The 17,336-nt window shown below is 36.3% G+C and overlaps 1 protein-coding gene across 1 annotated transcript in view; it reads left to right on the top strand.

Moving 5' to 3' along the window:
• GTF3C3 (general transcription factor IIIC subunit 3) overlaps positions 1 to 17,336 on the top strand; it is a 34,610-nt gene that overhangs the window by 10,280 nt on the left and 6,994 nt on the right. The window contains 10 exon segments of the mRNA NM_001257564.1: positions 487 to 652; positions 3,954 to 4,101; positions 4,625 to 4,697; positions 8,887 to 8,990; positions 10,490 to 10,661; positions 12,472 to 12,674; positions 12,998 to 13,099; positions 13,854 to 13,989; positions 15,889 to 16,126; positions 17,119 to 17,309. Of these exon segments, the coding sequence (NP_001244493.1) occupies positions 487 to 652; positions 3,954 to 4,101; positions 4,625 to 4,697; positions 8,887 to 8,990; positions 10,490 to 10,661; positions 12,472 to 12,674; positions 12,998 to 13,099; positions 13,854 to 13,989; positions 15,889 to 16,126; positions 17,119 to 17,309 (1,533 nt within the window).

Genomic DNA, 17,336 nt, shown 5'->3' with positions numbered 1-17,336 from the left:
TTTATAAGATGTTACATAGTAGGTTTTTTGATCATTGTATTTGCTACTCTGGAGTGTTATTTTGGCTGAGATAAATTTGTTTCTATTGTCTGTTATTCTAGAGGTAGGTATTTGGGGTTCCTCTGTTCTCATGTTTGTCAGGGACTTTTTGAGTGTTGTGAGATAATACAACACAAAAGTTTGTAGATGAATAGTACCTTCAGTTTCCCACTAAGATCAGTGTTGGTTCTAAGCTGTTCCTTGAGGATTAACATCAGACTAGATTGACCACATTAAGAAGAAGATTACTGTTGAGATTCAGATTCTATCTGGTCTTACATCAAACCTAGTCAAGAGTTCCTATGAAAATACATTTATTCAGAATAACTCCTTTTGTTTCATTGATGAATTAGTTTGCTTATTAAATTTTCTGAGATGATGATGGATCACACCCAGGTACCATGCACCCCTTTTTGTGGTAAATAATTTGTATTTCTTTCTTTTTAGCTCTTAAATATGAACCTACTAATGTCCGTTATCTGTGGGAGCGATCAAGCCTTTACGAACAGATGGGTGATCATAAAATGGCCATGGATGGTTATAGGCGTATTTTAAACCTTTTGTCTCCATCTGATGGCGAACGTTTTATGCAGCTGGCTAGAGATATGGCAAAGTAAGTTTGGAGTGAAACATATCTAGTTGCTGCTGTTAATCTTATTTTGCAAATCAAAGCATATATTTGGAATAGAATGTACTTTTCATTGAAGTTCAAGAAGTGTTTTGCCTTATGTATTTTATTGTTTTGTTTTTTGAGATAGGATCTTGCTCTGTCACCCAGGCTGGAGTATAATGTCGTGTTTATAGTTCACTGCAACCGTGAACTTCTGAGCTCAAGTGATCCTGTCAGCCAGCCTCCTGAGTAGCTGGGACTACAGGTGCACACCACCACACCCGGCTAATTTTTAATTTTTTTTCTGCAGAGACAAGGTCTTGCTGTGTTGTTCAGGCTGGTCTCGAACTCCTGACCTCAAGCATTTCTTCTTCTTTGGCCTCCCTAAGTGCTAGGATTATACGTACGAGCCACCATGCCCAGCCCTGTATTTTAGGTTGTACCGAATTTTCAGTACTTTTCTGTTTCCAAGTCAACTGTGTCATTGCTTAGAAAAATTGTGTATATAAGGTTACATTTCAAGTGCTCAGAGGTTTAAAAATGGGACACGTCCTAAAAGGATGAGTAGGTTCTCAGGTTTCCAAACTTAGTCGAAATTGTGTATATTTGCAATAATTAAAAAAGTGTTTTTTATTGCAGATTTGCCAATGAAATGTTAATGGTTTGGGATCTTCTATTATTTTATCTTGAGCCAGTATATATTTTAAGACTATAAAAATTCTCTTTTACAGTTGGCAGATTATTGACTGTGATATATATTTTATTCTAAAATATACCCTACTGCATTTACTTCTCAGGTATGCTGCACAGCAAAACAAAGTAGGAAACATTTTTGCTGAGTAATGCCTTGTGATATGCTTTCTATTCTAGGGATATCAGATGATATTTTGTTCTAGGAGTAACCATCTCCATCAGGGTACATTAGGGGTGACCCTATTAATTCCACAGCCTTTATCACAATGATGCTTAGCTGTGAAACTGTCCCTTACCCTCCCAGGGATGGGTTGCATAGGACTACTAGAAAACATTTCTAGGAATTTTGCTGAGGCAAGGCAACCCTAAGTTGATCCCTGATGGAATACCATGAGCACTGAGGGTCTTCTCAGGTTATTTGCTGTTAGTTAAATCTGTAGCTGTCACAGTGGTTAGTCCAGTAGCCTTTGACTTTGTGAAATGTTAGGTGGCCTATGATAGTAAATTGGTTTTCCACGTCTATTAGATATAATACTTTTTTGGGAAAGAGTGATGATTGTCAGTTCTGCCACTGCCATTGAGGTCTTTCCTACATGGAATTCTATCACTGTAACTTCTGTTTAGGCTTTCCCTTTGGTCCCTACTTTCCCTCCAGAAATATTATTGAATATATCTTTGGCACTAGGTACTGTACAGGAAACCAGGGTATCTACTGTTGAGCAAGGTTTAAAAATCCCCTGTTCTTGTATAGCTTACATTTCAGTGAGAGAGAGAGGCAGTAAATAAACAGCTAAATATGTAGTACATCAGATGTTGATAAGTGATATGAAGAAAAATAAAGCAGGAAAAAGGGATAGGAATTTGATGTTTGGGGTGGGGGTGTGTTATTTTTAGATAGAGTGATTAGAGAAGGACTTAATTCTCTGTTTTATGGTCCTACTGACTAAAGGTGCATTGAAGTAGGTACGAGAACAGATATTCAGGGAAGGAGTATCACAGGTAAAAGAAATAGCAAGTACAAAGTATGGTTAGGGAAGCTGAAGAATTAAGGGGAGCAGTGCAGAGAGATATCAGAAGAATAGATCTTTAGCCCTTTTGGGCTATTGTAAGGGCTTTGGCTTTTATTCTGAATGAGTTTGGAAGTCACTGGAGGGTTCTGAGTAGAAAAGTGACATAGTCTGACTTAAATTTTAAGTGTATCAATTCTGGCTGCTCTTTTGAGAACAGATTGAATAGTGGAAGGGCAGAAGCATGGAGACCAGTTAGGAAATTATTATAGTGATACATAGAAGGGAAAATGGTAACGTGGACCAGGATGTAAGCAGCAGGAACTGGTACGAAGTAATCAGATTATGTATGTATTTTGAAGGCTGAGCTCTCAAGATTTTCTGATGTATTGAATATGAGGGGTGGGTTGGGGAGGTGGACAGGGTGTAGAGGACTGAACCCTAAGGCACTTCAATGTTTACAAGTCAGGAAGAAGAAACAGCTGGGAGACTAAAAGGAAATGGCCAATGAAGTAGGAGGAGACTGAGAACAGCATGATGTTCTAGAATTTAATTGAAGAAAGCACTTCAAGGAGGAGGGATGATCATCTGTGTGAGATACTGCAAATAGATCACATAAAATGAGCATTGAGAATGGACAGATTTAGCAACAAGGAGATTAGAAATATTGGCAGAGTGGGGAGAGGAAAAATTGATTGGATTAGGTTAAAAAGAGAATGGTAGGTAGATGTGCTGGAAATATGTGGGATGTTCTGATTTAATTCTCTTTTCTTGGTAAAAATATCAAGCAAGGCCATCAACTGAGAGTAGGACTGGGAGACTGCTGGCAGTTTGAAGAGAGAGAGAAGATGTCAATAGTTGTCTAGGACATTACTGCCCCACAGACTGGCAGTATTTGCATCACCTGGAAGCTTGTCAGAAATGCAGGATCTAGGCCTGCCCCAGCTTTACTGGATCTGAATATGCATTTTTACAAGATAGCCAGTTGATCCATATGCACATTCAAGTTTGAGAAGTACTGAATAGGTAACTAGTAATACTGCTCATCAGTACCATGGACCTGCTTGAGGCTATTGGTCATCAATTTAGAGTGAGACCAGTCGACATGGTCAGCTGGGCAGGTGGTGGTGAAGAGTAGATATAGTTGTATTTTAACCAGGCTTGGGGTGTTATTGAATGATTTTGATCAAGGGAGAGCAGGGCAAGAGGACTGAGGATGTATGCAAAGGAATAATTATAATGTTGGGCCTTGGAGAAGGAAGAAAGTGAGCCTAGGCAGGGTGTAGGCGATGGTGAAAAAGTGGTAGGACCTATGCTTTGTAGATCTGTCGAGGTAGAAGGGTTGGTATTGGATTACAAGAGGGAATGAGCTGGAATGATAGGAGGTAGCTTTTGGAGAGTGAGATGCTTGAAATTATAACACTGTTACTGACACTGCACATTTTTTCTGGATCAGTTTTGATTATGATTTTAAGAAAATACATTCCTCTCAAATTCTAAGAAAATGAAAATCACTGTTCATTGTTAGATAGCCTAAGCAAAGAAATGAGTTTTATAATTGGAATTAAGTAAATATTCATCCATTTTGCCACTTTTTTTTTTAGGAGTTACTATGAAGCCAATGATGTTACTTCTGCTATTAACATAATTGATGAAGCTTTCTCAAAACACCAGGGCCTAGTCTCTATGGAAGATGTTAACATAGCAGCTGAACTATATATTTCTAACAAACAGTATGACAAAGCTTTGGAGGTAGGAATGCTTATGTGTTTCTCTGTTAGGTTTTGAACGTGTTTCTGTGTTCTAGAAATTCTTAAAAATTGGCAGTTCTTCGTTTTAGTTATATATTAAATTATGTATATATTTAAACTCCATATAGAAACAAGTGATTTCTAGATTCTATAGCAATTCAGTATGAAATATGAAGTATAGTTACATAATAAAAAATATTGCCATTATCACAGGTGCTAAGTATGTCTGTACTTCAGGGTAGTAGGACTCAACAGTCAGATGAATTGCTGTGATTTGGTTCTTAAGCTGGTTGGGGGAAAGTAGGTTGGTTTGATATAGAGAAGTTATATTCATTGAGTTTGCATTAGTTAATAGGATATTAAAATGTTAATGTGTCACAGGGTTTCTCATTTTTAGAAGACTTAGTTTCTTTTTATAGCCCATCTTTATATTCAGGATTATTTGAAATAACTGTACAAATCTTCGCATCATGAAAAGGTTTTTCATACATAACTATTTCCTTTCTTCTGTCCCATTCTTTTAGGTAATTACAGATTTTTCTGGAATTGTGCTGGAAAAAAAAACTTCAGAAGACGGCACCTCAGAAGAGAATAAAGGTTGTAGTTTCCTCTGCTTAGGAAAGTGTATATAATCCTCTCTTGGTCATAAGGTGGCGTTTTATGGTGAAAATTTATTTCATACTGTGGTGAGTTGATAGTTAATGTTCTCATAATAAGTTTTCCCAAGAAGAATTTTTTTCTGAGAGATTTCATATCTTGTGAGTATTGACTTGCAAGTAATCTTTAAAAAAATTTGTTTTGAGTCCCTTTTATTTCTTAGTATGTCCATTTGAACATGGCATTTTTCATTGACAGTCCTTTTCATTCATTTTTATAGGAAAGAAAACAAATTACTAAAGTTTATCAAAAACCTTTAACACTGAAGCAATTTGATTTTCAAATAGGACCTAAAATGCTCTTATTTAAAACATTCTGCTTTAAGCTTAAGCATTCATATAATAATTAGAAGCTAATATGATTACCCTACATTGTTAGAAAACTCAAATGTGTAATTAATGATTGGGTTAGAAAGTTATACCTAAGTGTGGCTTGCAGAGTCTCTTTGTACCATACTCATTAACTTACTCTGTAAAAATACTAACATTCAAGACCCTATATCAAGTTGTAGCAAAACTGATCTCTATGAGCAGAATATATAACCCGGCTCTTGTAAGAGAATTACTGGATAGTACCTTCAACCCCTACCCTGTGAGGATTTTGATGGAATCTGCGGAAGGGGCAAGTGAGCTGGTACTGAGTCCTGCCTGGTTCAAAACAGCTCTCTCCCTGGCCTGTCATGCCTAAAAATCCATCATTATGTAATCCTTTGCGCTAAGGCATAATTATTCAAAAACAAAAACTGTTATTTAAAATATGATCCATCCTAATGGCGAGTAGTAATTCACTTACACAAGCCAGTCTGTGTTAATTCATAGAGAGTAAGGCCCAAGGTGAGATGTGGGACAGATAAATGTTAAAGTGGACAGTTGTTGTGGAAGGGAAACCCAGTTCAATAAGTTTCTTGTAAGGGACTGCTGGGTGTGTGGAGAATACGCAGATGAGTATGACATTTCCTGTTCTCAAGGAAATGGAGGGGTGAAGAGGCGTTCAGATGAAGTGCATACAGTTTAAGAGTTGTGTGATAATTTCTGTAGCAAAGTTGATGTTATGGAAAAATAGAGGGCAGTGTACAAGGATCAGAAGATGTTTATAGAGGCCCAGTTTAAGCAGATACCCATGGAGAGTGTGATCCAGACTGAGTCACAGGGTGTAGGAGTTCTGCTTGGAAGAGCAGGACCAGATCGCAGTCTGTGGTTGGGGCTGTTGATCATCAGGGTGGTGTGAATGAGTAGAATAAGGAGTAGAAATTGCAGATGGAAGCATGGATTAGGGCACGCGAAGGAGGCTTTGCCAGTTTCGATACTTTATTAGGACCTGGCCTAGGTACAAGCCAAGGCCCAATTAAGTTATTATTTTACTGCCATAATTTCTGTTTAAGATTTTTCTTAATTGTGTTAAAAATCTGTGCTTTGTTTTGAAAAATATTAGAGAAATATCAAGTTCTGTTCAAGTTTTAACTGTCGCTATAATCATTTTGTTGTTTAATATATTTTACTTTCCTCCCTCCCTTCCTTCCTTCCTGGTACATATTAACATAAATCAACAACAAGTTAGAGTTTAAGTAGTGGCTTCTTTGTTTTTTAGTATGTAAAATAATGGTGCATCTGAAATCTGGCAGCTTAGAGTTGATGAAATAACTTTAAAGAAAAAGATATGTCCAGAAGACTAGGAAATTAAAACAAATCCCCCAAAGTGAGCAAAGGTAGTTTTTTAGTATGCATTTTTAAAAAGGAGACTGTTTATTGGTAGATTATGCATTTTCTGTTGATGGTCACATTTTTAAATTCTTCTAAATATGAAAGACCTAATGGGAGTTCTGGAAAACAAAGTATCAGTGACACAAAGACAAGCTTTTTAAAAGATGGTGTTGTTAAATGTTAGTTAATAATATATAAGCTGTAGGGGCTATAAATATATATACTACTTTCCTTAGCATTGTCAAATTGCCATTAAAGTGTCTAAATACTTACTCTCGATCTCCATACTTACCTGTTTGAACTGTTAACAGTTTGTGTACCTGCACAGGTCCCAGACTATAGTTTGAGTAGCACTGCCCTGTAGCATTATTAAGTGACCTTCTTACCTTTTTAAATATAGTTGGTCTGAATTCTACATTGTCTCATATTGAGATTGTGACACCTGTTTTTTTTGTTTGTACCTGCCTGCTATACCTTTGTCCTTTCATTTTCAGCTTTCTTGAATCACTTGATTTTAGGCACACATCTTGTATTCAACATAAGGTTGAGTTTTACTTTCTGATTTGATATGAAAGCAGGGTTTAGACTTATGCATCTATACACACTATATCTTTAAGGCCTATGCTGAGATTTAAAGTATTTCATATACTTTTCTTGCTGAAAGTTAAAACACGTAAATATATTTTATTGAACAGTATCTTAGTCTGTTTGGACTTCTATAACAAAAGACCTTAGACTGGGTAATGTATAAACAACAGAAATTTATTGCTCACAGTCCTGGAGATTGGGAAGCCCAAGGCACCAGCAGATTTAGTGTCTGGTGAGGGCCCTTTTCTCATAGATGGTGCCTTCTTGCTGTGTCCTCACGTGGCAAACGGGACAAACAAGCTTCTTCAGACCTCTTTTACAAGGGCACTAATCCCACCCACATAGTCACCTCCCAAAAACCCACCTCTTAATAACTTCACCTTGGGGGTTAGGTTTCAACACAGGTATTTTGGTGGGACACCAGCATTTCAGACTGTTAGCAAACAGCATTTCTAGAAAGAAAATCAAAGTGATACAGTTGGAATATAGAACCCATACATGATAAAGATAGAATCCCATTTTAGTAAAGTCAAAGGCTCATTAAAATGACTGCATTGTGTTTAGTCCTTAGACAGGTGACCTTAGCTACTGTCTACAGAAGAAATATGTTGTGGATACAGCCTTGAGTCAGACATGGTTCTTGTCCTCATGGAGCTCAGGGCTTAGTGTGAGTAAATTTACATGGTAGGTAAATTCTGCTCTCTCATTCAGCAGACTAAATATCTCAACTGGATTGCTGATACCAGTTATTGTCCTAGAACTCAGTGATAAAAACAGTCTCTTAATTAAACTTGTCCAAATCCTCCTATAACTTGGCAATTTTAGGCAATCTATATTGCCTCCCCTCAGTGTTCATGAGAGATTGGCTCCAGGACACCCCTCATACCAAAATCCTTGGATACTCAAATTCCTTATATAAAATTGTGTATTATTTGCATATAACCTATGTATCTTCTTCTGTATACTTTAAATCATCTCTAGATTACTTATTAATGGCAAAAACCACAATAACTTTTGCACCAACCTAATACTTAATACAATGTAAATGCTATGTAAATAGCTGTTACACTATATTGCTTTTTAAGTTTGTATTATTTAATGATATATATATACACATTATATGTATACACATATATATTATATATATATTTTTTTCCCTTAACATTTTTGATCTGCAGTTGGTTGCATCTGCATATGTGGAACCTGAAGATATGGAAGACTGGCTGTACTATAATTTATATGACAAGTTCTGTAAAACAGATACAGTTATTTAATTCTTGAAGTAATTTTTTTATTTCACCACTTACGCTACATCTGTAATGTCCTTTATACTTCAGGTTTTTCTGAAGCAAAAACATGTAAACTTATTTGGAATTTATTAGACTTTGCAAAATACTTTAAATGTGGATAAAAATTCCTTTAATTTCCCAGGGCTTTAAAAATTATTTTGCTGTAATGAGGTTTTAGAAAATAACACAGTATTATTTTATCCTTTTCTTAGCCTGTTTCTAGTGAACACTAAAAACAGACTTTTCAATTCAAGAAAAAAAAAAGAGAGGGTTCATATATCCTCATTATTTTTGTCATTTTAGTTCTCTGTAGTTTAGTAGAAGGTGTGAAAGTAAGTTTCACATAAGTACATAAGGTGTTAGAAATAGAATAGGAAGCATACTTGCTACCAAAGGACAGACTCAGAGAGATATAAGAACTTAGTAGAGTTGACCACACTAAGAATTGACTGTAGAATCGTTTGCTTTGATTGAAATAAATGAGGCCTTACATAGAAGATACACATCTTAAGCTTGCATATAGGAACTGCTTCTTGTCTGTGTATTCCCCAGCTCCTGAGAATGTCACCTGCACTATACCTGATGGTGTGCCAATAGATATCACAGTGAAGTTGATGGTCTGCCTTGTACATCTCAACATTCTTGAACCACTTAACGTATGTAACAAGATCTGTACTTGAGATACTTGAGATCAAATGCACCATCTGTTTTCTTTAGATGTCAAGAAACTATAACTTGACCCTAGAGTTTCACATTTCTTAATAACCAGGGAGGTAACAGTAGGCATCAAATAATTTTGTATGAATACATTATGAAAACTAAAATTGTTTTGCAATTGGGCTTACAGTAATTTATTTTTCTTTTAAAATAACAATCTAAAGATCATAATTTCAGATTGTCTTTAGACAATTTGAGATTGTCATTAGACAATTAGACATTAATTCTGACAGCTATTCTTTTTTGCTGACTTTGGACCAAGTATATTATTGAAAAAAAAAAGTACTTAGCATCTACTTTGTAAACCTTAGGATAAGGTATTGAGTAAAATATACAAATCCATACCTTCATGGGTTGGGATGCTTTTTTGTTTTAATGGGATTCGATAATAAAACAAATAAATAACATATACAGGACATTGGCTGGTGATAAGTGTTCTGGAAAAAAAGGAGGAAAATAAGGAATATTGGGGGCAGGGAAAAGTTGCAGTTTTCAATAGGGGATGAGGTGACATTTGGCAGGGCACCATGGTGCACACTTAAAATCCAAGCACTGGGAGGCTGAGGCGGGCGGATCTTTTGAGGTCAGGAGTTCAAGACCAGCCTGGGCAACATGGTGAAACCCTATGTCTACAAAAAATACAAAAAATTTAGCTGGGTGTGGTGGCACACACCTGTAGTGCCAGCTACTTGGGAGGTGAGGTGGGAGGATTGCTTGAGCCCAGGAGGTAGAGATTGCAGACCTTGTCTCAAAAAAAAAAAAAACAAACCAAAAGGTGACATTTGAATAATGACCTGAAGGAAGTGAGGAAGTAAACCATGGGGATATCTAAGGAAACAGCTTTCCAAAAACATCAGCAGACACAGAAGCCCTGAGGCACAGGATGTTGTACTGGTTAGAGGAAGAGCAAAACAGATTAGCTGTGTCTTAGTTCCTGCAATGCCTGTCTTTAAACAGATCCACAAAATGTGTTCAATGGGTATGAGTTATTTAAAATAAAGATGCAGAAGTGAACAGAAAATTGATCATATAAAGCTGGTTTTATTAAGCCCTGCTCCTTTTCAGCTTGCCTCATATAACTGATACGTAGTTTAAAAAGAGAGCTATAGACTTTGGGAGGCCGAGGCGGATAGATCACTTAAGGCCAGGAGTTTGAGACTAGCCTGGCCAACATGGTGAAACCTTGTCTCTACTAAACATACAAAAATTAGCTGGGCTTGGTGGTATGCACCTGTGATCCCAGCTACTCAGGAAGCTAAGGCAGGAGAATCACTTGAACCCAGCAAGCGGAGGTTGTAGTGAGCCGAGATTGTGCCACTGCACTCCAGCGTGGGTGACAGGGAGAGACTTTGTCTCAAAAAAAAAGAGAAAAAAACCTATAGATAGATGTGCACGTTTGTAATGAATGTTTAACTTCAGGCTTTTATTTGTGGTCTAGCCTCTCTTGACAACACTAGTAGAACAGAATCCTGAAGATATGGGAGACCTATACCTAGATGTTGCTGAAGCTTTTCTGGATGTTGGTGAATATAATTCTGCACTTCCCCTCCTCAGTGCTCTTGTTTGCTCTGAAAGATACAACCTTGCAGTAGTTTGGCTTCGTCATGCAGGTAACACTTTTTTGTGGGAGGAAGAAGTTTTAATCTTATAAGCAGCCAAGAACTTACTTTCCCAAGATGGTAATAATTATTAGAGTGCAAGTATTTCTGGTTTCAGGGGAGTTTTTTGAAAGTCAGTGTTTTAAATTGTCTTGCTAGGCTACTCAGTGATTTCCCCATCACTAATGCTTTGGAGGAACGATTTACTTAATGATGCCAGAGTGAAGTAGAAGGACTCATTTCCCTTAAATGCCTGTCTTGAACCTGTCTTAACCATAGGCTCTGGCTTCTAGTAAAGGATTATCAGACTTGGGGCAAAACCTAATTTTGAAGAGTTTTTATAGATTTAATATGTTATTTTGGGAAAAATTAATATATTTTTCAATGCTCTTTGAGCCATACATGCTTAAAATTGGGTTTTATCAACCATTTATTACACTGTGCCTAAGTCCATAGTAATCTGAAGTGAATCATTTAGACTGGAAAAAATAGCTTAAGAAACATGACTAAATCTTTTGAAGAAATACATGAAAGCAAAAAGTATTCTAATAGGATTTCTTATTGAGTTAACATAAAAGACGCATTAAAAATCGAATAGTCTTGGTTCCAAATACTGTGTGATGGCAGAAAACTCTAATGGCTCTTACATGAAAGCAAAAAGTATTCTAATAGGATTTCTTATTGAGTCAACATAAAAGACGCTTTAAAAATCGAATAGTTTTGGTTTCAAATACTGTGTGATGGCAGAAAATTCTAATGGCTCTTAAGTATTATATGATGACAGAAAGTTGTCTATAACTAGAGAAGCATTGATTGGCATTTTGGGTCAGTAGTGCACTCACATCATAGATATGAACTAGGAAAGAGAGCACTTAATGATTAAGATAACACTTTTCCGTTTAGATGAATGAATATGAATACAAATGTAATACCATCATGAAAAGTTGCATTATTTGTGAAATTTGAATTTTAAAGACATGAGCAGGATATTTGAGTTTTTATTGCCTTTCTAATTAGGGCTGTGATATTGAAACTGCTCCTGTGTTACTAATAGTATGTACTTTAAACATCCTATTTAGTCATGATTCTGATAAATGCTGTTTCCATTTTGAGCCCATGTGGCTTGAGATGAATGAAAGGTAAAATCTCAGTCATCTAAAAATTGTAAAGAAATTTGGGATCAGTATATAAGAAAGATAATTAGAGGAATTCAGTGCTTGTAACATAACAAAATAACAAAATGTTTTTAAAGTGAAAAATGAGAAAATGTAAGAAATGTCACTGTGATGATCCATCCATATTAGTGTTCTTCCTTTATTATCAAAATTTAACCTAAAGATGATGGTCATCATAATAATGAAATTATTATTTTAAAGTAAAATGGGCTAATAAAACATACCTGTGGGTTACACTGGTCTGCCAATTGTGCGCTCTGGTTTATATATATGAAGATGTTTACTGTAGTATTATTAGAGTAAAAGTTTAGAAACAACCTAAATGGCAAATAATATAATTAAATAATCAATTTGATTACTATGTAACCATTCAAGATGCCAGTGAAGACAGTGTTTAAAATGTAATGCTCAATGAATAAAGCAGAACCCTAAATTATATGTATACACTGATTACTCCTTAGCAATTTAAATTTATGAGAGATCGACTGATTAATAGAGATTAGGGATAGTTTTAAAGTACTAGAAATACGCATTCATTTCTTGTTATAATTTTTTACATTGCTGTATTTCTTTAAAAATGGAAAGTAATTTTGGCCAGTTTACAAATCTGTAGTTCATACTTATGCTTTATTTTAACATCATCTTAGAATGTTTAAAGGCCTTAGGCTATATGGAGCGAGCTGCCGAAAGCTATGGCAAGGTGGTTGATCTGGCCCCACTCCATTTGGATGCAAGGATTTCACTTTCTACCCTTCAGCAGCAGCTGGGCCGGCCTGAGAAAGCCCTGGAAGCTCTGGAACCAATGTATGATCCAGATACTTTAGCACAGGATGCAAATGCTGCACAGCAGGTGGGCCATGTCACATAGAGGGAAGTTTTTCGTGGTACATTATATTTTAGAACTTTCTCCTCAGTTAAGGATGTCTCTACAGCTTATATCCAAAATTTTATTTTAGTGTATTAAATTCAATGTTTTTGAAAAATGATTTTAAGTATTAGGTTTCAGCCACTTATTACAAATTACAGTTTTTAAAATATTGGCTCTTAATTATTGTGAAAGACCATAAAGCAAATGTTTTTAAAGTTTGGTTTTTAAAAATGTTTCTATGCAAATAAAACAATTTATAGAAAAGGAATCTTGTTAGGCTCATCATCATGTGCTTATTTGTTTAGGAGCTGAAGTTATTGCTTCATCGTTCTACTCTATTGTTTTCACAAGGCAAAATGTATGGTTATGTGGATACCTTACTTACTATGTTAGCCATGCTTTTAAAGGTGGGTAATGATCTTTCTTCATGTTAGCCTTGTTGACTTTTAAAATGTTTAGTATTTCATTTAAACATAGCTTATACTATTTGATAATTGTTTTACTTCATTAAACTCAAACTTTTTAAAGTGAAAGATAAAAAAAAGCTAGAGATTATTGGTATATGACTGAAAGTTCTTGACAGTAGCTTAAGTGAAAATCTTCCCTAGTACATATTTAGAAAAGTGAGCACTATAGGACTATCAGATATTGGCCCTGTAGACAGAACTATGTGCCAAAATTACTCACTTTGCAAAAGTATTTTCCAGATCTAATATTCTTTCTGAGTCTGGCTTATTTGCAGGGAGGTAGCTCTGTGGGTGTGTCTCTGGGGATGTGTGTGTATACATGTTATAATGGTAATGTGAATTGCCTTTTTTCTTTCTGAGGTGAGGAATGTGACCAAAATTCCTTTGGTAAGAAAAAAATAAGTCAGTTCATTCTAATTTTAGCTTTGTAATGTAGTAATTTGGTTTTTTTTTTTCTTACTGAGGGAGCTTTCAGTCTTGTGGCACCTGTGACCCATAGGTTTTCTTTAAAAAATTATTATTTAGAGCTGGGTATGGTGGCGTGTGTCTGTGGTCCCAGCTACTCGGGAGGCTGAGGTGAGAGGATCGCTTGAGCTTAGGAGTTCAAATCCAGCCTGAGCCAACATAACAAGACTTTGTCTCTAAACAAAAAAGTTATTGTTTAAAAAATCTGAAATTTTCATCTTTAATTCAGGTAGCAATGAATCGAGCCCAAGTTTGTTTGATATCCAGTTCCAAGTCTGGAGAGAGGCATCTCTATCTTATTAAAGTATCGAGAGACAAAATATCAGACAGCAATGACCAAGAGTCAGCAAATTGTGATGCAAAAGGTAATAACTTCATTTGCATTATGTTATATAAAATTTGGCTGAATTGAAAAAGACTCATGAAGTAATTAATTGAAAATACCCTTTTCAAATAAAATGAGATTTTCTAATCTAAATCTCTCACGTGTAATAAACTCATTCATTGTTAAAAAGGAAAGGCTAAATGTAAATACTTTAAGTTAAAAAAATTCAAAGGAAAGCATCTGCTTGGATCTTCCTGTGAAAGAAGTAAAACAAAACTTTGACTTTTTAAAAAGAAAATATATTTTAAGAAATTTGTGTAGATTAGATGACAGTATAGATTATTTGTCCAGAGACCTCACTTATATATATTCCATTCTCTATGAAATAATTTTTAACAAATGTAGCAATAGTCATAGAAACTCTGAAAATAAGTTGCTGTGAGACCTAGTCTCAAGTAATATAACTTTAAAAGACGACAGCTTCTACCTCTGCAGCTTGTGTTTTCAACCATGTTTTCTTATGTTGTATTTTTCTCTCTGTGTGATCTGCCTGTTTTCTTTCAGTGATTCCTCACTGGAGGTCCATGGTTAGTTTTTCGTAGGCTCATAAGGTTTTGTTTTGTTTTGTAAATTTTATCATGGTGAGGATCACATTACACTGGTGTACCAGGATAGACATTTCATCATCTTGCTCTGTTCTCTTCAGTTATTATATTTAAGGATTGTGTAATATTCCACTGGATAGTGGTTCCATAATTTATTTAATCATTTTCTTATTTTTTGGCATATGATCACTTTTGACAATTTTCTTTTATAAGCAGTAATGTAGTGAGCATATTCATAGATACAGATTTGTCCATATTTTGATTGTTTAGGATAGATTCTCAGAAGGAAAATTATTGGATCAAAGACAGTAAAATTTTTTATGGCTTTTGATATTTCTTAAGGGCTATAAAAGGGAGGCTTTTTACAGAGAACTAAGGAAGAGAAGGAGGTTGTTAAAGAGACATTTTAAGGCAGAGAAAATTGAGATCAGAAAAAGATAACAACTTGAATCTCAAAGTATGAATTTGAAGTCTTTTGCTAAGCAAACATTTGAATGCCTGTATGTATGTAATCCTCTATCACTGGGGTCCCCAACCCTGGTACCAGTCCGTGGTCTGCTAGGGACTGGGTCGCGCAGCAGGAGGTTAGTAGTGGGTGGGCAAGCGAACATTCCCACCTGAGCTTCCCCTCCTGTCAGATCAGCAGCAGTGTTAGATTCTCATAGGAGCGCAAACCCTATTGTAAACTGCCCATGCGGGGGATCTAGGTTGCATGCTCCTTATGAGAATTGAATGCGTGATGATCTGTCACTGTCTCCCACCACCCCCAGATGGGACTGTCTAGTTGCAGGAAAACAAGCTCAGGGCTCCCACTGATTCTACATTATGGTGAGTTGTACAATTATTTCATTATACATTACAACATAATAATGGAAATAAAGTGCACAATAAATGTAATGTGCTTGAATTATCCTGAAACCATCCTTCTCATCCCCGGTCCATGGAAAAATTGCCTTGCATGAAACTGGTCCTTGGTGCCAAAAAGGTTGGGACCACTTCTCTATGGGACTGCAGTCATAGAAAGTACACTTGTTCTACCCTGGAGGAGATATATCCTAGCTAGCATGGAGAAATGCAGATGGAACTAGCTGGAACTTGTAGAGAACAAGTCCGAATCAGATGCCTGGGAATGCAGGTGGTTAAACTGGCAGAGTAGAAAGAGGTAGTATTGAAGGAGTGTAAGCAACCACCCTTTCTCATCTTTGTCCAGAGAGCACTGGCAACAATTTAGGCTCATGGTTATTAAGCTTATCTTAAAATTGATTATGTGAATTTTTCTAATACTATTTCTGGAAATGCAGTGTCCTAACTGGTTTTCATTGGTCTCATTTTAGCAATATTTGCTGTGCTTACAAGCGTCTTGACAAAGGATGACTGGTGGAATCTTCTGTTGAAGGCCATATACTCCTTATGTGACCTATCCCGATTTCAAGAGGCTGAGTTGCTTGTAGATTCCTCATTGGAATATTACTCATTTTATGATGACAGGCAAAAACGCAAAGAACTAGAATACTTTGGTCTGTCTGCTGCAATTCTGGACAAAAATTTCAGAAAGGCATACAACTATATCAGGTGACTTCCCAGTTATTTATTTTAGTTAGATTCTTTAATAGAGTAAGTAAATGTACTTTGATTTAGAAGCTACTTTACTTTTGGCTGTCCTATTAATAAACTGGTTAATTCAGTTCATTGGTGATTCTCAAGAGGCAGTATATGAGAAGATGCACTCTAGGACCAGACTTTCTGGGTTCAAATCCCAGCCCTGATGCCTACTGGCTACGTGACCTTAGGCTAGTTAGGTAATCTCTAGTGCCACAGTCTTCCCACTTATAAAAGGTTATCATAATACTACCATCTCATAGGGTTATGATGAAGGTTAAAGGAGTTGTTATGCCTTCTAACAATGCTTGGCAAATATTATTATTATTATTATTATTATTCTTTTTGAGATGGAGTTTCAGTCCTGTTGCCCAGGCTGGAGTGCAGTGGCATGGTCTTGGCTCACTGCAACCTCTGCCTTCTGGGTTCAAGCGATTCTCCTGCCTCAGCCTCCCAAGTAGCTGGGATTACAGGCGTGTGCCACCAGGCCCAGCTAATTTTGTATTTTTAGTAGAGACGGCGTTTCTCCATGTTGGTCAGGCTGGTCTTGAACTCCTGATCTCAGGTGATCCACCCGCCTCGGCCTCCCAAAGTGCTGGGATTATAGGTGTGAGCCACCGTGCCCGGCCAATGCCTGACAAATATCATTATGAGTTACTATTCAGTACTGCAGCTATAGTGGGCAAGGAGAGAAAAAGTGAAACCTAAACCACTTGCTTCTGTTTTAGTTTAAAAGTTTTGTTGAAAGTAGAAATAAGATGTAGAAACACTAAAGCAACATTTTCTGGGAAAAATCTTTTATTGCGTAGGAGAGTTTTGCTTTAAATAGATTGAAACTGTCTGCTTTTCCTTGTTAGAGGATGGTACATTTCAGTGCTGGTAGGACAGCACTGAAGGGTTTCATTTTTAGAAATCAGGAAGATTTTTACATTATTTTCTCCCTTACCCTCTTCCTGCAATTTTAGGATAATGGTAATGGAAAATGTCAATAAACCCCAGCTCTGGAACATTTTCAATCAAGTTACCATGCACTCCCAAGATGTACGACATCATCGCTTCTGTCTCCGTTTGATGCTGAAAAACCCAGAAAATCATGCCCTGTGTGTCTTAAATGGACACAATGCATTTGTATCTGGTAGTTTTAAGCATGCGCTTGGTAAGTGTCCTGGCACGTGACTTTGTA

This window comes from Macaca mulatta, chromosome 12 (genome assembly GCF_049350105.2).
Source record: "Macaca mulatta isolate MMU2019108-1 chromosome 12, T2T-MMU8v2.0, whole genome shotgun sequence".
NCBI lineage: Eukaryota > Metazoa > Chordata > Mammalia > Primates > Cercopithecidae > Macaca > Macaca mulatta.
This window is presented reverse-complemented; position numbering and strand designations above follow the sequence as displayed.